This window comes from Callospermophilus lateralis, chromosome 4 (assembly GCF_048772815.1).
Source record: "Callospermophilus lateralis isolate mCalLat2 chromosome 4, mCalLat2.hap1, whole genome shotgun sequence".
In the NCBI taxonomy this organism is placed as follows: domain Eukaryota; kingdom Metazoa; phylum Chordata; class Mammalia; order Rodentia; family Sciuridae; genus Callospermophilus; species Callospermophilus lateralis.
In genome coordinates this window covers 162229933-162251375 of record NC_135308.1, presented here as the reverse complement: position 1 = coordinate 162251375, position 21443 = coordinate 162229933, and the positions used below count along the sequence as shown (strand labels likewise).

Below are 21443 nucleotides of genomic sequence, written 5' to 3'. Positions count from 1 at the left end.
ATCTGAAAATATCTTTTTCACACTGGTTTTCCTATTGGCTACTTCTACAACATTTATAGGTAGAATCCAGATCCTTCAGAGGCAGGCCATTTTTGTGGATGTTCTAACTTGAAGAAGCAGGAGTTTGGGGTGTAGGCACATCACACTTCAGCTCCGGCCTGAGGCTCTGTCTGGACCAGGCCTGCTCCTGGCAAGAAGCCGGAAGGGAGCATTGTGACCCAGCGGCTCAGTGGCCACCAGGGTCCTGTCTCTTCAGAGTCCTCAGCCCCAGGCTGTGCCCCTCGTGGGGTCTGCATGGCCTCTGCGCTGTGGCGTGTGGAAGCACTTTACCTGCACATGGGTGGGCTGTTTGAATTCCCCTCTTACTAGCTCCCTGGAGCCGAGGAACAGACAGGCCCCTGGGCCGCCCTGGAGCCCTTCCCGGGTGACTCACCTTCCAGTTCTTCCTGCTCAAGTGGCTCAGGAGCAGGTCTTGCTGTCCTGCTGACCGGTTTCCCAGGATTGCGCTGTCCAGGCGAGGGGCCTTCACCCAGCGCATTAGCTCAGCGCTCTGCCTTCCTGGGCTTGTCGTTTCCCTTCCCGGTTTGTGTATTCCTTGTTTTCTGGTAGGTTCCTTGGGAAATGCTCATGGAAACAATATTCTCTGATTTCTTACTTGTTCCTAAGTTTGTGGCCTTAACACTTGAAAAATCAGCTTTTCCGGATGTAGAATCCTTGACTCCAGTTTTTGCTAAGCGTCTTAAATGTCTTTTTTCTCCCATTGCCTGGCGCCATAATGTTTGGCTGAAGAAAAGCTTGGTGACAGACTGATTTTATTTCCCTATTTGTAACTTGATTTTTTTTTGCCTGGATGTTAAGAGATTTTTAAACCCTAAAAATTTTTCTAGAATATGCCATGATACCAGCAGACTGATTGATCTCCTGAGTGCGTTGTGTACAGTTTAAAGGTGTGGACTTGGGTCTCTCGTATTTCAGGAAAGATGTTTTAACTGTAAATTTTAGTATTTGTTCTACCCGTCGTCTGACCGTCTTCTGCATGATTCCTAGTGCATGGGTCTCGACTCTGTCTTCTCTCTCCTTCCTCCCTCTTCCTCCTCCTTCCTCCTTCCTCTTTCTTCCTCCTTCCTCCTTCCTCCTCCTTCCTCCTCCCTCCTTCCTTCTACCTCCTCCTTCCTCCCTCCTCCTCCCTCCTCCCTCCTTCCTCCTCCTTCCTCCCTCCTTCCTCCTCCTTCCTCCTTCCTCCTCCTTCCTCCCTCCTTCCTCCTCCTTCCTCCTTCCTTCTCCTCCCTCCTTCCTCATTCTCCCTCCTTCCTCCTCCTTCCTCCCTCCTCCCTCCTTCCTCCTTCCTCCCGCTTCCTCCTCCTTCCTCCTTCTTCCTCCTTCCTCCTTCCTCCTCCTTCCTCCTCCCTCCTCCTTCCTCCTTCCTCCCTCCTTCCTCCTTCTCCCTCCTTCCTCCTCCTCCCCCTTCCTCCTCCTCCCTCCTTCCTCCCTGCTTCTTCCTCCTCCTTTCTCCCTCCTTCCTCCTCCTTCTTCCTCCCCTCCTCCCTCCTTCTTCCTCCTCCTTCTTCCTCCTTCCTCCTCCTTCCTCCCTCTCCCTCCTTCCTCCTCCTTCCTCCCTCCTTCTTCCTCCTCCCTCCTTCCTCCTCCTCCCTCCCTGCTTCCTCCTCCTTCCTCCCTCCTTCTTCCTCCTTCCTCCTTCCTCCTCCTCCCTCCTTCCTTCTCCTCCCTCCTTCCTCATTCTCCCTCCTTCCTCTTCCTTCCTCCCTCCTCCCTCCTTCCTCCTTCATCCATCTTCCTCCTCCTCCCTCCTTCCTCCTTCCTCCCTCCTCCTCTCTCCTTTTCCTCCTCCCTTCTTTCTCCTCCTCCATCCTTCCTCGTTCTCCCTGCTTCCTCCTCCTTCCTCCTTCTTCCTCCCTCCTCCCTCATTCTCCCTCCTTTCTCCTCCTCCATCCCTCCTTCCTCCATCTTCCTCCTCCCTCCTCCCTCCTTCCTCCTTTCTTTTTCTTTACTTGACAGTCTTTATTTCACCTCCTTTTTCTGTTTTATTCTCTTTATTCCTTTTAGTTTAGTCTGCATTTCTACAATGATTTATTTGCAGCTTTATTGAGATACAATTGACAAATAGGAATCAACATATTAAAGTTTGCGGTGTGTGATTCCTGGCTCTAATACGATGTCCTGCCGTGAACTGTAAGCCACAGGAGGAAATCTGCTCCTATGTATTCGTTTGGGGAGGAAATGTCATGTAAGGTCCATCTGCCAGGCACTGTGCAGGGATTTGGTGCTGTCCTCAGCTCTGTGGGGTCTCTGGTGGCAGCACGCCTTACCTTCGACTTTTCTGAACGTGGAATGGTGTTTTCTACTATCTCTGTTTATTTCTGTCTTGGGGATGCTTGGTCCTTGCCAGGCCACCACTATGTCTGTCTGGGCACATGAGGAGGTAACTCGGGCGGCTTTCCTTCACCACACCTAGAGCAGAGCTCAGCCACTGAAGACTTCTTTATACTGTTCAAACCGACGGGGATCCTTCCTCAAGGTGGTCGGGCTCTGGCCTGGCGCATGGAAGGTCTTGGCTTCCATCTCCAGCACTGGAAAAAAATCCTTCAGAAAGAGTGTCGGAAAACCCGAGGGTGGCAGGAAGGACGAGGCTGCACTGGGGATCGGGACCTGGCATGACCAAGGATGCCGTGTGTGTGTGTGTGTGTGTGTCCCCGTCCCTGTGAATCACAAGTGGAGTGAGAACAGGATGAAGGGCCAGGCAGCCAGGCAGCCAGGTGAGCTGGGCCAGGGGTGCTGCAGCTTGGGGGCTGGGACCCCCCATTCTGAGGACTCTGCCCGCTGCCTCTAGCCCACAGCCGGCTGTGAAGAACAGCCCTGAGCTCATGAGCTCACCCAGAGGGCCCCGCTGCAGGAGGCTTGCTTTCTTTGTTTTTGGCTTTTTTTGGAGCTGGAGATAGAGTCCCAGTGACTGGCAGACCCTAGCGGCAGCTGGATGGAGTGGGCTGAATGCAGACATTTTAGGAAATAAATCTGGGAAACCATTTGTGATTCTTTGCAGTCGACTCTGAGGAAGAAAATGGCTATATTTTAGATTTATTTTATTCTTTTTTATCATAAAAGTAACACGCTTGTTTGACAAGAGTCAGAAAATGCAAAACCACAAAATAACAATCCCCCGAAATCCTACCTCCTGAGCCCCACCTCTGTACTCCTCCCGGCATGCGTGCCCTGGGTTTTTGTTTCCTGATACCTCCATAGATGTGTGGATGGAAAATTAAATTAATTGTCTTTTTTTCCCATCGTGACACAGTAGATAGCACAGAGAAGCTCTGCGGTCACGAATTAGCCCTGGGTCCTGGGGATGGGCGTCCGTGTGCCTTACACAGGCTCCAGGCTCCGTGAGCCACGACTACACACAACTTGCCCCTTTTTCTGGGCATCAGGACTGTTTCCGTTTTTTCCCCTTATAAGTAGTGCAGGGTGACCTGGCCCACATAAGGTCGGTCACCTGTGCCGTTACCCACTTGTCGAGGGTGTGGGGAAGGGTTTGAGGATGGTCAGGCTCACTCAGCAGAACTGGTCCTTATCAGTCCTTCATCCTTGCCTATTTGAAAAGCAGGAAAAAATACCAACTGGTTTAATTCGATTTTAAAAATTACCAGTGAGTTTGGGCACTTTTCATACAGTTACTGGATTTTTTTTTTTTTAGTTCTTTTGAAGTGAGTTAGAGACAGATAATCTATTGAATATTTATATTTATCTTATTGATTCATAAAAGCAACTCATATATTATGAAAATTGACCTATATTTCTCATGTATATTAACAATAGCTTTTCCCCACTCAATTTTTTTCTCTGTTATTTGTGTGAATTTTTAACCAAACAAAAATTAAATATTTATATTGTCAGACCTATCCATTATTTAAATAATTTCTGGTTTAATGATTTCTTTGGAAAGTCTTCACACAAAGGTTATATATTATGTAATTGTCATCATAATTTTCTTCTATTACATTTATGGTTTTATTACTCTGCTTAGTGTACATTTCACTCTGTCTAGAACTGGTTCTAGAGTAGCCTGTGGAAGACTGACTTTTTTTTTCTAAACAGTTCATCCAGCTATTTCAATACATTTTATTAGATGGCTCATCATTTTCTTTGTTTATTCAAGTCTTACTTTTATCAAACAGGCGATGATTAAAGGGAAATAATGTTTAAATATACTTTTGACAATGTGAATAAACTAAAGCTTTTCATTTATTCTTTTCCATCAGAGATCACGCATGAGAATCAACAAGCTAAACTCTCCAGGAGGGAGCACTTGCCCAGCTTCGTGGCTTCTGACGGCATCTGGGATAACTGCTCCTTGGATGACATTGAAAGGACGTTTTGCAGAGAGGTGAGTGTTCTCCTAAGGCCACAGATGTGCTTGAAGGAAAAACAGAGCAGGAAGATGACCCAGAAAACTGTTAGTGCTAGGCGTTATTTCCAAGGTTGGTTCTGATCCTACCTCTGTCTCCTGCAACCAGAGACCCCCGCCGTCCCCTGGTAATTCCAGTGCACTGACCACAGTGGTGGTGATAAGAAGTCGATTTTTAAGTACATTCTCTGTGTCACTCTCACCAATTCTAGGAAGAACTATGTAACACTCACTTGAGGAGTGGACACAGGTTGATTGAGTAGCAGAAGAAAATTTGAATAAATGCAGAGATTCTTCCTGATTGGGATTGGGAGATTTGCTATTAACGCCTGGATACTTATTTCTTTTGAATAATTACAATAGAGAACTTGTCTTACCACATACAGAATGTTTTATAAAGGCTTAATAATTAAGACAGTATGGCGTGGGTGCAGCAATGAACATTCAGATGGATTTAAAAGATGAGCTGGAGACTAGGCCCATCTATGCACAGAAACTTCTCAGATGATATGTGGCATTTCAACAAGATGGTGGGGGCAGGGGTTGGATCATTAAAAAACTGTAATTGAGATACTTACTCTTTCCCAACAATAAATTTTATATGCATGAACCATTTAAATATAAGATGATAAATGTGGGTAAAATAAAATTTAGTTTTTTTGATTTTTATTATGCTGGAGACCATACCACATGAGGGAAATGCTGTGACGTTGCACTATACTCCAAGCCTGGGTGAAAACATTTTTAATCTTGAAATTTAAAACATCTTTTAAGCATGAAGTAATACCCAAAAGCTATAAAGAAAAAAAAAGTTTGACTATATGAAATGAAAACTTTTATACAGCAAAACTTTGTGTAGACATAAGGTAAGTGTGGCAAAATCCATGTAACATAAGTGACAAATATAATATCACTGTTCCTAACATACATAAACTCCCAAATTGTCAACACAAAATTTTCAATAGAAAAATTTCAATGAAGAAAAAACTAACAAAGCCAGTGTTGCTAAGGGTTTAGAGAAGCGACTCCTGAGTGGTGATTTGGTAAGACGTGTTTTCCCAGGTTGCTCTTGTTAACAGCTTTATTGTTTTCATAAAAACATGACCGTTACAGAACGCATGCCCATTGCAAGAAACGTGTGCAATTCTGAAACACTGAAGGCAGCCTTCAGTGAACATTGTCCTAGAACTTCCTGTTCATGTAGAGAAGGGCACTGCAGCCGTGGGCACTGGGTGAGCAGACACACAGATGGAAATGATCGTATAAGAGGATCATGTGCCTTTTAAAAAACAAAGCATATTTATTTTAAATGTCCTTGGCTCCTCAGAAGAAAAGCAGGCATACCACTGCGGTAGTGACCAGCCTCTCCCAGGCTGCCCAGGCCAGGCCGCACTCTCGGGGCCTGAGTATTCAGCCCTGCTACGGTCTGTGGGTCAGGCCCCGCTGTCATCTCCACCTTACGGTGAGGAAGCAGAGGCAGGAGGCGGTGAGATGACTTGCCAGTGAGTCTAGAGCTCATGGGAGCCAACTGGAGCTCAGGGTCCTGCTCTTAACCCTGCCAGGCTGTCCTCGGGTGGAGCCCAGGACATGTCTGGACTTCAGATGAGTTCTTTCCCACGAGACAGAGACAGAGTAGTTCCTCAAAGCTCCGCCCTGCCCCAGGATGCCCAGAGTTTATGATAGCCACATTCCACAATCCTGCCACGGGCCTTTGTTTCTGCTGGCCTGAGTTTCTGCGCCCCTCTAGTTCTGGGCTCACCACCACGTGTGGCCCTCCCAGATCTTCATCTTGGCTGATTGTTTGGGTTGCTGCCTCTCATAGTTGAGCCATTTCCTAGGGAGAGGCTTGGGGGCTTTTCTCCCTTTGTTTTTCCACATTTGAGGCTGTGTGCCTTTCGCTTTTATCCTTGAACAACAACTTGGCTGGGTACAATTCTGCATCACACTTTGTTTCCTTCATAAAGTCGTGAATGTTTTATCTGCTGTCTCTAGCCTCCTGTCGCTGCGAGGAGCCTGGGGTCCACCTGATTTCTTTCTGAATGTAGCTGATTTCCTTTTCCTACCTGGATGCTTAAAGCATTTTCCCACCAATGCTGAAATTTAAAAAGCCAAACTAAGCCATGTCCTAGCATGGAGGATTTGGAGGTGGTTTTCTGGGATACACTGTGGCCTTTGGTGGCAGATTCACTCTTCCTTCCATCAGGCAAGAGTCCTGTTCTGGGAACCACCCCCCCTCTGTCCACCCCCTGGCTCCCCCTGGGGCTTGACCAGTTCTCCTTGTGTTGGATCATCTTTGTCTTGGAAGCTGTCACCTTCTCAAGCTGCTCTAACCCTTCTGTCCTATTTCTCTGCTGTTGTTGAGATTCTTATTTATTTTTAAACCTTTATTTTAATTAATTAATTTATTTATTTTTATGTGGTGTTGAGGATCGAACCCAGTGCCTCACATGTGTGAGGCAAGCGCTCTGCCCCTGAGCCCCAGCCCCAGCCCCAGCCCCGTGGTTGAGATTCTTTTGAGCCATATCTTCAATATTAATTTCCTTCCTGATGTCTTATTCTTGCTGATTATAATTTTATTAGTCCTATAAAGATGTTATCCTCATTTTCTTAGCTTTGAAATATCCTTTCTCATTCTTTCATTGTTTTATAATTTTCAAGATTTCCTTTTAATGAATTCATATTTTTTATTTAGTCCATTTTTATGGCATGAAGCGTTTGCAGGTGATATTGTTGTTCTGTTTCCTGACAGACTGGATTCTTTGTCTTTGGCCTGATGTGGCTCGTCTCTGTCTATCCAACTTTCTTTCTTCTCCCTCTCGTATCATTGCAGAGTTGCAAAGCTGTTTCTGTTCATCCTGGGGGTGATATTCCTCCTCCGGATGCAGCTGTATTATCATTCTCTCTGCTGCACGGTTTTCCGTTATCCAAAAGCACATGAGCTGTGTGTACTCCTGTGGGTGGGTGTTTGGACAGGGCCACTGTAGGTGACTGCCCACGTGGCTTCTGTGCGTAGGTGCCGAGTTTCTCTGGGCACTCTACACCCAGGTGCGGAGCTGGCTGGACTGTGGAGCGCATGGCCTTTCTTTGATTGGCAGGTGTGTTTTTCCCCTGTCCGTTTAGATGCATGTGCCCTCCCCTTGTCACACGTGCCTCTGACACTTAATGGGGGTGAACAGTCACACTTTCACTGGCCTGGTGCAGATGCCACCTCAGGTGTAACTTCCCTGTTTACTAATGCTTTGTACAGCTTTTTTTTTTTTTTTAAGAGAGAGAGAGAGAATTTTTTAATATTTATTTTTCAGTTTTTGGCAAACACAACATCTTTATTTTATTTTTATGTGGTGCTGAGGATTGAACCCAGCTCCCCGCGCATGCCAGGCAAGCACATTACCGCTTGAGCCACTTCCCCAGCCCCTGTACAGCTTTTTATATTTGGCAACATTTATTTAGACAGTATTGATAAAAATATATCTGCTTTTAAAAAATACCTGTTTTTGAGTGCTCACCACATACCAAACTGTGCTCTGTTCTGGGTCATTGCCAATGAACAGAGCAGTAACAGCTCTGCTTCCATAGAGCCCTGTGACCCACACCAGGGACAGGGACGTGAAACGCACACACCGTCATCAATATAACTTTTTAATGTTATGGCAGAAGACAAGACGTTGAGAGAGAAAATAATGACGGGGATCTCGTTTAGATTGGGAATCAGGGAAACATAAAGCTAAATGCGTGAAGATGGACGATGCTTGTACCATTTGCCTGTCCATCAATACGCTGGGGTGCCCCGAAGCATCCGAAAGAATAATGTAGACAAGTGCTGCTGCTGATGGGAATATTTTCAAGTGATGGTGCTAAATGAAGAAAGCATCTGTCAATCTGAAAGTGTAGTGTGGTTCCTTTTTTGTAGAATTATAGACATGATCATGATCTTATTGGGAGCTTTTGGAACACTCTGTACAAAGCTTCGGATGGTAAGACTTCCTGTATATTTATTTCCTTTTTATACTCGGCTGAATTGCTTGGATTTTTCTTAAACCAAGGCTCATCAACACACAGTCACAATGAAAATCCCTAGAGTTACATGTGTCACCAAAATACTCTTTCAGTTTCCCTCCCTGCTCTTCTCAAAGCTCTTGGTCAGGAGCATATTCCTGAAGAAGACCTCACTGGAGGCCAAAGTCACTAAGACATTACAATGGAGTTCAGAGCGCAGCAAATGCACGGCCCTGCGCCACCTGCCTCCTCCTCTTGGGAACCCTCCCCCAGGGAGCATCACATGCAGCTCACCACCAGAAAGAGAAAGGGGCAAGGTTAGGTGCCTTTCGAGTTAATCGTATGCAACCGTCCAAGAAGCTTGGGTCCATTCCGAGAAACTGAGGTCTCTAAATATTTTGAAAGCTCCTTTGTATTCCTGTGCACCGAAAGGACATATTCCGACTCTGCCCCTTGCTTCTTCAGTGGGTGAAATCTCCTACACACAGGTCCCCATCCCGCAGCTGTTGAAGAAAGTCACCTTTTTTTAAAAAAAAGTTTTGTTTATTCTAATTTGTTATACATGACAGCAGAATGCATTTCAATTCATAGTACACACATAGAACACAATTTTTCATGTCTCTGGTTGCACACAAAGTAAAGTCACACCATTCATATCTTCATACATGTACTTAGGGTAATGATGTCCATCTCATTCCACCATCTTCCTTACCCCAATGCCCCCTCCCTTCCCCTCTCTCTCCTTTGCCCTCTCTATTACTCCCATGCTCCCCATTATCCCCATTATGCATCACCATCCACATATCAGAGAAAACATTCAAATTTGGATTTTGGGGATTGGCTTACTTCACTTAGCATAATATTCCCCAACTCCATCCTTTTACCTGCAAATGCCATGATTTTATTCTCTTTTAATACTGAGTAATATTCCACTGTGTATATATACCACAGTTTCTTTATCCATTTATCTACTGAAGGGCATCTAGGTTGGTTCCACAATTTAGCTATTGTGAATTGTGGTGCTATAAACATGGATGTGGCTGCATCATTGTAGTATGCTGTTTTTAAGTCCTTTGGGTATAAACCGAGGAGTGGGATAGCTGGGTCAAATGGTGGTTCCATTCCCAGTTTTCCAAGGAATCTCCATACTGCTTTCCATATTGGCTGCACCAATTTGCAGTTCCATCAGCAATGTATGAGTGTGCCTTTTCCCCATATCCTCCCTAACACTTATTGTTGTTTGTATTCTTAATAGCTGCCATTCTGACTGGAGTGAGATGAAATCTTAGAGTGGTTTTGATTTGCATTTCTCTAATTGCTAGAGATGATGAATATTTTTCATATATTTGTTGGCTGACTGTATATCCTCTTCTGAGGAGTGTCTGTTCAGTTCCTTGGCCCATTTATTGATTGGGTTATTTGTATTTTTGGTATTAAGGTTTTTGAGTTCTTTATATATACTAGAGATTAGTGCTCTATCTGATGTGCATGTGTAAAAATTTGCTCCCATTCTGTTGACTCTCTATTCATGTCACTGATTGTTTCTTTTGCTGAGAAGAAGCTTTTTAGTTTGAATCTATACTATTTATTGATTCTTTTTTTAAAGTTTATTTATTTTACTCATTTTAGTTGTTGATGGACTTTTATTTTTTATTTATATGTGGTGCTGAGAATCAAACCCAGTGCCTCACACATTCGAAGCAAGCGCTCAACCACTGAGCCACAACCCCAGCCCCATTGATTCTTGATTTTATTTCTTGTGTTATAGGAGTCTTGTTAAGGAAGTCAGGGCCTAATCCAACATGATAAAGATTTGGGTCTACTTTTTCTTCTATTAGGTGCAAGGTCTCTGGTTTAATTCCTAGGTCTTTGATACACTTTGAATTAAGTTTTGTGCATCGTGAGAGATAGGGACTTAATTTCATTTCGCTGCATATGGATTTTCAGTTTTCCCAGCACCATTTGTTGAAGAGGCTATCTTTTCTAATATTTCTTAGCATAATATTCCCCAACTCCATCCTTTTACCTGCAAATGTTTTTGGTGCCTTTGTCTGATATGAGATAACTGTATTTATATGGGTTAGTCTCTGTGTCCTCTATTCTGTACCATTGGTCTACTAGTCTATTTTGGTGCCAATACCATGCCATTTTTGTTACTATTGCTCTGTAGTATAGTTTAAGGGAAGTATTGTGATGCCACCTGCTTCACTCTTCTGCTAAGGATTGCTTTGGCTATTCTGGGTCTCTTATTTTTCCAGATGAATTTCATGATTGCTTTTTCTATTTCTATGAGGAATGTCATTGGGATTTTTATTGGAATTGCATTAAATCTGTATAATGCTTTTGGAATTATGGCCATTTTGACAATATTAATTCTGCCTATCCAAGAACAAGGAAGATCTTTCCATCTTCTAAGGTCTTTTTAATTTCTTTCTTTAGCATTCTGTGGTTTTTTTATTGTAGAGGTCTTTCGCCTCTTTTGTTGATTTCCAAGTATTTTATTTTTCTGTGGTATTATAAATGGGGTGGTTTTCCTAGTTTCTCTTTCAGAGGATTTGTCATTGATGTACAGAAATTCCTTTGACTTATGGGTTTTGATTTTATATCCTGCTACTTTGCTGAATTCATTTATTCTAGAAGTTTTCTGGTAGAATTTTTTGGATATTCTAGGTATAGAATCATATTGTCAGCAAATAGTAATAGTTTGAGTTCTTCTTTTCCTATCTGTATCCCTTTAATTTCTTTTACCTGTGTAATTGCTCTGGCCAGTGTTTCAAGAACTACAATAAGTAGAAGTGGTGAAAGAGGGCATCCCTGCCTTGTTCCAGTTTTTAGAGGGAATGTTCCAATTTTTCTCCATTTAGAATGATGTTGGCCTGGAGCTTAGCGTGAATAGCTTTTACAATGTTGAGATGTGTTCCTGTTATCCCTGGTTTTTCTAGTACTTTGAACTGAAGGGGTGCTGTATTTTGTCGAATGCTTTCTCTGCATCTATTGAGGTGATCATATGATTCTTATCTTTAAGTCTATTGATGTGATGAATGACATTTATTGATTTCTGTATGTTGAACCAACCTTGCATCCCTGGATGGACCCCACTTGATCATGGTGCACTATCTTTTTGATATCTTTTTGTATTTGATTTACCAGAATTTTATTGAGAATTTTTGCATCTATGTTCATTAGATATTGGTCTGAAGTTTTCTTTCCTTGATGTGTCTTTGTCTGGCTTTGAAATCAGGGTGATGTTGGCCCCATAGAATGAGTTTGGAAGTGCTCCCTATTTTTCTATTTCATGTCATAATTTGAGGAGTATTGGTATTAGTTCTTCTTCGAAGGTCTTATAGAATTCAGCTGTGTACTCAACTGGTCCTGGGCTTTTCTTGGTTGGTAGCTTCTGCTGGTGTCTTCTATTTCATTGCTTGAAATTGATCTGTTTGACTTGTGTATATCATCCTGATTCTGTTTGGGCAAATCATATGGCTCTAGAAATTTGTCGATGCCTTCGGTATTTTCTATTTTATTGGAGTACAAATTTTCAAAATAATTTCTAATTATCTTCTGTAGTGTATGTCGTGATATTTCCCTGTTCATCACAGATGTTAGGAATTTGAGTTTTCTCTCTCCTTCTCCTCTCTCCTTCTCTTAGCCATCTAAGAGCTTATCAACTCTATTTATTTTTTCAAAGAACCAACTTTTTGCTTTGTCAATTTTTTAAATTGTTTCTTGTTTCAATTTAATTGATTTCAGCTCTGATTTTAATTATTTCCTGTCTTCTACTGCTTTGGGGGTTGATTTGTTCTTCTTTTTCTAGGGCTTTGAGATGTAAAGTTAGGTCCTTTATTTGTTGACTTTTTCTTCTTTTAAGGGATGGACTCCATGCAATGAACTTTCCTCTTAGAACTGCTTCATAGTGTCCCAGAGGTTTCAATATGTTATATCTGTGTTCTCATTTACCTCTAAGAATTTTTGATCTCCTTTTTGATGTCTTTTGTAACCCATTGTTCATTCAATAGCATATTATTTAGTCTCCAGGTGTTGGAGTAGCTTCTATTCTTTTTATTATTGATTTCTAATCTCATTCCATTATGATCTGATAGAATGCAGGTAGTATCTCTGTTTTTTTGTATTTGCTAAGAGTTGCTTTTGTGGCATGATATATGATCTATTTTAGAGAAGGATCCATGTTCCACTGAGAAGAAAGTGTATTTACTTGTTGAAGGATGAAATATTCTATATAAGTTTGTTAAGTCTAAGTTTTTGAGATCTATAGTTTCTTTATTTAGCTTTCATTTGGAAGATCTATCTAGTGGTGAAAGAGGTATGTTAAAGTCAGCCAGGATTATTGTGTTGTGATGTATTTGACTCTTGAACTTTCTGATGGACGTAGATGCTCCATTATTTGGGGCATATATATTTGTAATGATTATGTCTTTTTTAAAAATATATGTTTTTAGTTGTACATGGACACAATATCTTTATTTGTTTATTTATTTTTATGTGGTGCTGTGAATCGAACCCAGGGTCTCACATGTGCAAGGCAAGCGCTCTATGGCTGAGCCACAACCTCAGTGCCCTGTAATTGTTATGTCTTGTTGATGATGGTTCCCTTGAGCAGTGTGTAGTGTCCTTCTTTATCCCTTTTGATTAACTTTAGCTTCAAGTCTACTTTATTTGATATGAGGATGGAAACCCCTGCTTGTTTCCGCAGTCATGTGAGTGGCATGTTTTTTCCCAACCTTTCACCTTCAGTCTGTGGACATCTTTTCCCATGAGATGAGTCTATTGAAGGCAGCATATTATTGGGTCATTTTTTTTCTTTAATCAAATTTGCCAGTCTATGTCTTTTGATTGATGAGTTTAGGCTAGTAACATTCAGGGTTCTTATTGAGACATGATTACATTCCTGGTCATTTTTGTTTATTTTTGGTATTTAAGTTGAGTTGGTTTCTCCTTTGACTAGTTCTTCCTTTAGTGTAATACCTCCCTTTGCTGATTTTCATTGTTGTTTTTTTGTTTCCTCCTCATGGAATATTTTGCCAAGGATGTTCTGAGTACAGACTTCCTAGTGTTAAATTCTTTAAACTTCTGTTTATCATGGAAAGTTTTTTTTTTTTCGTCATCAAATCTAAAGTTTAATTTTGCTGGATATAAGATTCTTGGTAAGCCTCCATTTTCTTTCAGAGATTGGTATATGTTGTTCCAGGATCTTCTAGCTTTCAGGGTCTGGATTGAAAAATCTGCAGATAGCCTAATTAGCTTCCCCCTATAAGTAACCTGATTCCTTTCTCCGGTGGCTTTTAAAATTCTCTCCTTTTTCTGTGCATTAGGCATTTTCTTTATAAGGTGCCTTGGTGTGGATCTGTTGTGATTTTGTACATTTGGTGTCCTGTAAGCCTCTTGTAATTGATTTTCCAATTCATGCTTCCTGTTTGGAAAATTTTCTGACATTATTTCAATGAATATTATTCACTCCTTTGGTTTGGAACTCTGTGCCTTCCTCCATCCCAGTAATTCTTAAATCTGGTCTTTCTATGTTATCCTATAATTCTTGAAATATTCTGCTCATGGTTTCTACCATTTTCACTGTGTGGTCAAGATTCTTTTCAAGATTATACATTTTGCTTTCATTGTCTGAGTCCTGTCTTCCATGTGATCTAATCTGTTGGTGGTGCTTTCTATTGAGTTTTTAATTTGGTTTATTGTTTCTTTCATTTTAAGGATTTCTTTTTTTTTTTTTTCAGAAGCTCTGTCTCTTTATTGAAGTGATCTTTTGCTGCCTGTATTTGCTTATGTAGCTCTTTATCTAAATGATCTTTTGCTGCCTGTACTTGCTCTCTTATATCCTTTAATTTACAGAGCATTTTAATCATGTGCATCTGAACTCCTTCTCTGTCCGTCCTTCTGCAGTGTTGGCCAGGGATTCCAATAATGTGGCATCTTGGTTTGTTGGGGGCACTTTCTTCCCTTGTTTTTTCCTGTGTCTTCCTCCTAGCTCTGGGATCAGAGGTGTTCCAGTGTTTACCCTATAGGCTTACAGTGTCCCTGCAGGGTTCCAGTTGCTCTCCTTTAAGGGGGAGAACAATGTGAACAGATCCCATTAGAAACAATATACAGCCTTAAACCAAAGAGCTGCTATTAAGACATTTACGGTTTTCTCACAATATACAGAAGTGGTGAGTTCAACTATTATCTACAACATGGACAGCAGGTCTGCAAAAGGATCCGCAGTTTCTGATGGTGGACAAAAAGCCAGGGGTGTGGTATAGGATGAGATGTTGAGGGGAGGAGGTGGTGATACAAAGTTACTAGATCTTAGGAAGATGAAAGAGGAATCTAAAGAAGTTGGTTAGTAGCAGGAGAAAAGAGAGAAAGTGATTTGGGGAGATAAGTAAGTGGGAAGACAATAGAGTATAACAAACATAAAAATTAGGAAAAATAGAAAGTGTAAAAATAGGAGATAAATGAACATACACAGCACTGTGATATACTATTCAGACGTCCCAGTCCTCAGTAGCCTAATCCATGAAGTACCTGGTTTCACAAATGTAGGGGATGTGAGGGTGGGAGAAGAGAGGGGGAAAATCTCCAAGGAAGATAGAGGGTTGTTTTTGTTGGGGGTCAGTGTCTTTCCTGCTTCCCTCTGGTCCAGTAGGTGGGCTGTCTGTGGTTGGCTGGTATCTGCACCCTCAGGATGGGGAGCGTTATCAGGTGGGAGGGTTGGTCTTGGGGCGGAGCTCCTGGAGGTTGGGTAGCATAGCACTTGCCCTTCCCCATGGGGGACTGCACCCCGAGGATCTCCTTTGGGGCTGCTCGTGTGACGTGGACACCTGGTCTTACCTCCTTATCTCGCCTGCTGACCTGGTCTCTAGTCTCTAGACTGTACCTCACTCACTCTCCCTTTCTACTTCCCAGCGGGAACCTCTCTCTCTGGAGGTCTTGTGGGCTGCGCTCTGGGGGCCGCGTACCTGTCAGAGAGCTGTTTGTGTTGGGCAGTTCAGGGCCAGGCAAGCATGGGCCAGTTAGCGGCTGCGGGGGAGAGGGGGCAGCTGGGGACTTGATATTGCTTCCAAGCTTCACCTGGTGTCCCAAGTTGGGAGTCGCCCCAACTAAAGATGGTGACGAAGCTGTCCCAAGATGGAGGTGGCTGCTTTCTGAAATAGGGTGTTGGGTTGGTTGGGGCTGGACGGTGGTGGTGGGTGGCATGTTCAGAGATGCAGCTCTGTGGCGTGCAGTGTTGTGGCTGGTGGCGGTCTCCAGACCTTGTGCAATGTCCCCAGGTGCCAGGCTACTGTGTGAAGGGGACAATGGCAGTGGTTGCAGTGTCCCAAGATGGAGGCGACCAGAGGAGCCCCATGGTGGTAGATGGGGGTCCACATGTGAGTGGTGGGCAAGAGTTCCTGTGCGGGTATGCGGCCAGGAGTCCAGCGCGGGTGCTGAAGCCGCTGGTCTTACTCGGGCACCTGGAGGACCAGCGTGGGTGAGCAGCCGGGTCCTGCGCTGACCTGAGGGCTGGAGACCTGCACAGCAGGCGGCTGTGGTTCCTGCAGGGGAGCACCTGTCAAGGGTCCTCTGATCACTCGCAGAGAAACAGTATCCCCACGATTGGAATCCCAGGTCCTGGAGCGACATAGAATGCTCCCTCCCTCTAGCCGCCATCTTGGATGCCCCAGAAAGTCACCTTTTACACTAGATTGTTGGTTGTTATTTGTTGTTGTTGTTGTTGTTAGATCTTTATTTTTCTATTTATTATACTCGGTACTGATAAATGAACCCAGGGCCTCACACGAGCCAGGCAAATGCACTACTGCTGAGCCCCAGCCCCCTGGTTGTGTTAGTTCTTTAATCTTCTTATCCCAGTTAGCAGGAAAAATTGAATACAGATAAAGCAGAAGGGTTGAAAATGTTGGAGCATATTATTATTACTCAATAATAAACAGCAGGAAAACCTTTGGAAATAAAACCAATCTTCAGTGTTCTTCTAGAAACCACTGGTCAGCCTACTTGGCTGTTTTAAGAATCCCAAAGCCAAGAGCATTCACGCATGCTTGGTAATTCTTATTTAAAAGCTCAATTTAAGAAATGTCCAGTGTACACTGTGTCTGTGCAATCCTTACATTAATAACTTCCCTTACTGTAAAAGCAGCTTCTATTTTTAATCAAATGTTGAGGTTGCGTGTTTGATTGGCCTGACTTAGGAGCTTAGTGGGCTCACAGTGGGGAACCGCTTGCAGTATATTAACAGAGATGTATCAAATTGGCAGATGCACCAAGTATTTTCAGTGCTGAAGTTGAGGTAGATGTATTGTCTCTGCTGTTTTTCCCTGAGAAGCTTGTCTGCCTTGTCAATTGAGCAGCTGTGACTGGGGATGTTTTGTAGTGAGCTCATCAATTAATCATTTTAAGTTCAGTGCATGCCACAGTAACCTTTTTGATCAGTTTTCTCTTTCTTTCTTTCTTTCTTTCTTTTTTTTTTTTTTGGAGAGGGAAATGTAAAGTGGTTTTGGTAAAAATAAAATGGCTAAGTAGCTCCCTGAAGTTGATTTTTATGAATGCCACTCTCTGATTTTAATTCATCACAGTTTTCCAAGTCCTATGAGAAGGTTGAAAAAGCCCTCAGTGCCGGGGACCCCTCCAAAAGTGGCTACATCTCTCTGAATTACCTAAAGGTCGTCCTTGACACCTTTGTGTACTGGTTACCAAGAAGAATTTTCCTCCAGCTAATGAAAAGGTAAGAGTTCTGTTGTTTCCTTGACAGTTTCTTCCCCCAAACGTCAACTGTGAGAATAAGGAAGAGCTTCATTTATTTTTTATTAGTGTTTTAGGCTTTTTATTATTGAAAATTTCAAACACATACACAAGTAAAGAGAATAATGTAACGAATCCACTCGCAGACCCATCCCCAGCTTCGACAGTTCCTGGGTCCTGGCCTGTCACTTCACTGTGTCCCTGCTTATTGTTTCCAATCTCAGATGTTTCTGAAGCAAACATCAGATATCATATTTCCATATGTGACTCGAAAGATATGAGTTCTTTGTAAAACCAAGGCAAAATCCTACTCTTATATCCAGTGGAATTAGCACTGCTGTCATAAACCCCGGGTTCAGTGTGACCGCCTGTCCTGTGTTCTCTCCTACAGCTCATGCGAGTCAGAATCCGTATCCAGCCAGCACATTGCCACTGGCCCATCCACCACAGTCCTCTTATAACCTCTAGGCCTCCTCTCCGGTCATTTTAGAAGTAATCTGGATTGTTCATAATCTGGGTGTAAGGAAATGGGTTGACTATTGCAACCCATGGTGACCTTTCTTGTGCTCCTGTCCCTTTCCCCCAATACCTGCCCTGAGGCTGTCCATCTGCAGCCCATGTCTGTGTTTGTGCTTTCTGCCTTGGGCAGGAATACCTTGGAGCTGATGGCAAGCTGGTATTGACTGATTGTTTCTTTCTGTAATACCAGCAGCTCTTATGGTTGAGACATGTCCTCCAAAAGCTCATGTGCGAGACAGCGCCAGAATTTTCACAGGTGAATTGGTTATGTGAGCCTTAACCTGATTAGTGGATTAATCCACGGATACAGATTAAGTAGACAGTAATAGTAGGCAGGTGGGTGTGGCTGGAGGAGGTGGGTCACTGGGAGGGTGCCTCTGGGCTTTATATTTTATCCCCTTTGCCGTGTCCTGAGCTGATTTTCTTCTGCCATGATGCTTTGCCTCACCTTGGGCTCAGAGCAATGGAGTTGTCTGTCTGTGCACAGAGACGTCTGAAACTGTGAACCAAATAAACTTTCCTCCTCTAGATTGTTCTTCTCAGGTCTTTTGAAATGAAAAACTGACTAAAATAGCAGCCACTGTCTATGGTCCATCTTACCTGGGACCACAGCAGTTGTACCTAGTGACTGTGAAGTGGAATTGTTCTGTGTCTATCATTTCTTCTTCTGTCATTAGTTGAAACACTTCTGTGATGAAATTCTCTTCTCCAACCACGTGACAACCCCAAGCACAGTTGGCATGGGAAGGGCAGCCATACTTGGTCCTGTCCCTTCAGTGGCTGCTTTTTAACATCATCAGCTGGCTCCCAGCGTCCTCTGGAATGAGCAGTGGGTGCTGATTCATAATAATCATTATGAGTTCATGAATTTGAGTATATTTGATGGTTTCAATTCATTACAGGTTATTCTTACTAATACTTGGTTGCCCTGTCTTGGCCAGGGGGCGCTTTTTCATGTTGGTTTCTGAGTCCTGTTATTGACTCTAATAGTCTTGGATAGCTCTCTTGCTTTCTGGAGAGAAAGCAATGCCCCGGGTTCTCTTGTACATCTCTTGCCGTACACCTGGAATCAGCCTTTTCCCAAGGGTCCCTGGTTTCTTTCAGTTGGTAATCAAATGTTGAGCTTGTGTGTTTGATTGGCCTGACTTAGAAAAAAACGGTATATATAGACCCAAGTCCGTGTGGGGAATACTCCAGTTTACCTGGTTGTCTGTCCAGGGAGACAGGGAACCTTCTCTCAGGGGAAGTAGGGTAGAAGCTAATGGAAAGCTTGTCCTGTGTAGCTCTGGGCAAGGGTGGATTCCTTGGGGTAACCTAGGAAAGAAAGGCCTGTGGGCAGGGGAGGAAAACAGCATTAAGCAGGCAGCGGGTCCACTCTGAGAACATTGGGCCTCCGGGATGGTACCCTGCCACAGTCTGGCTGGGCACAAATCACGAGCCACTGAAGCCGAAACAAACTTTATTTCTGAACTCCACCAGCACACTCCACACGCGCTCCCCGGGAATTCTCCCGAATGCCACGCGGCTCCTCCAGGAACCAGCAGCCGGAAATATCCCTCCTCCAGCACTTCCCCAACCAATGGGAACTCTCCGGGAATCCCCGCGAGAGCTCAACTGGAACTCGAGGAGAACTCCGCAAGAACTCGCTGGCGTCACCTCTCAACCACTACTTCTGGCAAAAATGCCATGCGTCATCCCGACTCGGCTGTGGCCCTCAACAGCACCCTGCGTGTCCAACACTGTGACTTCTAGAGCAAAAAGCACAGTTCAGTTTTAGGATTAAACATTCCCATGTCCAGTTAGCAAACGAAGATTTTAAAAAATTACTCTCTTGGATAGCTAAAAGTCATAAAGACATTTCTTCTTATTTCATTTTCAATATGCAAATAATAATTTAATAGTAATAATAAAATAAAAACCATCCACCTTAATAGCAAACTATTTTGGTTATTCTGCATTTTTTCATCATTTTTTAACCATGTACATAAATAATTTTCACATATTTGTAATCAAGGTACACTTACAGTTTTTACATTGTGATTTTAAAAATAAAAAACAGAAATTTTTAAAAAACAGACATTTTTCATATGGCTTTATGGTCTTCAGAGTTATAATTTTAATAGATATATAAAATTTCATTCATCTATCATTTACTGAGTCTATTTATGGTAGTTGCAAAAAATGCAGAAATAAAAGACAAACAGTTCTGCGCCAGAGTGACAGATATGATGGGTGTGGAGAGCAAGTGCATGGGGCTCACAGTGGCCCTGCTGTTGCCCACGGCCCTCCGAGTCCCTTTTTTACATCTACCCAGAATTCCCAATGGAACCAGGCACAAGAAACAACTGCAGAGTAGACACCCAGGTGTCACTGAATTACGAACTGCTTGAGCATATGATCCGAAAATCCAAATTCTGAAATGCTCTAAAATCCAGAACCTGTTGAGTGCTGACATGACAAGTCAAGTCAAGCACAGACACGCTGAGGATGTTGTCAAAGGCACGCAGGAGGCCTTCACGGACATTGTGTTAGACCTGGGTCCTCTCTAGTCGCTTATCATGTATGTGTGCGAATGTTCCAGAATGTGAGACCCATGATCTGGAAGTGTTCTGGAGTCAAGCGTTGCAGGTACCCAGTCCTCAACCTGACCATCTCCCTGCCTCTTCGTGCACTTACCTGGCACCATGTCATTGTCATTGGGGTCTCTGGGTGGTTTTTAGTTTTGCATGTTCTTGTTCAGTTGACCAGCACAATTCCTGAGTGCTCACTGTACACCAGGGAGTGTGCTGCACTCTGAGGCTCCGTGAGGAATAAGAAAAACGTGCTCCTAAAGAGCTTTGCCTGCTGTGGGGGGACCTGCTGTAAGTAAGCATGTAAATAATGGCATGAAGCATGCACGGGGATCGGGCGCGGGAGAATCCGTGGGATCCACAATGGTCATCCCAGGAAGTGCTCCAGACGGCGTGGTCTGAGGAGGCCTCCAGGAAAAATGGGGCATCAGGAGAAGCAGTCACCAGAAGCTCTGTGGGAGCAGCCCCAGCAGCGGGCCACTGGCTCTAAGGACAAGCCCACAGGTGGCATTCTGGGGCTTGGCCCCAAAAGGTACAAGGTTCAGGTGCAGAGGCAGGCGGGGTCCTGGTGAGGAGCCCTGGGGTCACCGCCCTTGCCGCGGAGAGGTCCAGGCACTTTCCTTTTTCCTTTGGAGGGTACTTTTTCTTCAGACTGGATTTCCATGCTGCATACTTCTGAATATTTTTTTCTATTTTTGAATTTTATTTTTCATTGTAAAGTTAACAAGTTAGCAAGTTATAGTTGTATGTATTTATGGAGTACAAAGCAGTGTTATGATTTGTGCATACAATGTGGAATAATTAAGTCAAGGTAATTAGCATATCCATCTCCAAAATACTAAACATCTCTGTAATGGGATATTTGAGATGTACTCCCAGTGACTTTGGAATGTGTGATACTGCACTATAATATCTAATCTAATTGGCATGCTACGCAATCTCTCTCAAAGCTAAAATCTGCTGATTATTTCTGCTAATTGAGCACTTCTGTTCCCCTCCCCGCAGTCTCTGGTAACATCATTTGACTCTGTGCTCTGGTGAGGTGACTGTTTTAGCCTCCATTTGCAAGGAGAAGCTGTGGTACTTGTCTTCCTGTGCCTGGCTTATTTCTCTAAAGCATAATGTTCTCCAGTCCCATCCACGTTGTCATGAATGACATAATTTCCTTCCTTTTAAAGGCTAAATAGTAT

General features: G+C 43.4%; 1 protein-coding gene across 1 annotated transcript in view; it reads left to right on the top strand.

Annotated features, from left to right (window-relative positions):
• LOC143398582 (EF-hand calcium-binding domain-containing protein 6) overlaps positions 1–21443 on the top strand; it is a 96962-nt gene that overhangs the window by 42491 nt on the left and 33028 nt on the right. The window contains exons 8-10 of the mRNA XM_077109279.1: positions 467–469; positions 4275–4399; positions 16999–17147. Of these exons, the coding sequence (XP_076965394.1) occupies positions 467–469; positions 4275–4399; positions 16999–17147 (277 nt within the window). The remainder of the gene's footprint in view (positions 1–466; positions 470–4274; positions 4400–16998; positions 17148–21443) is intronic.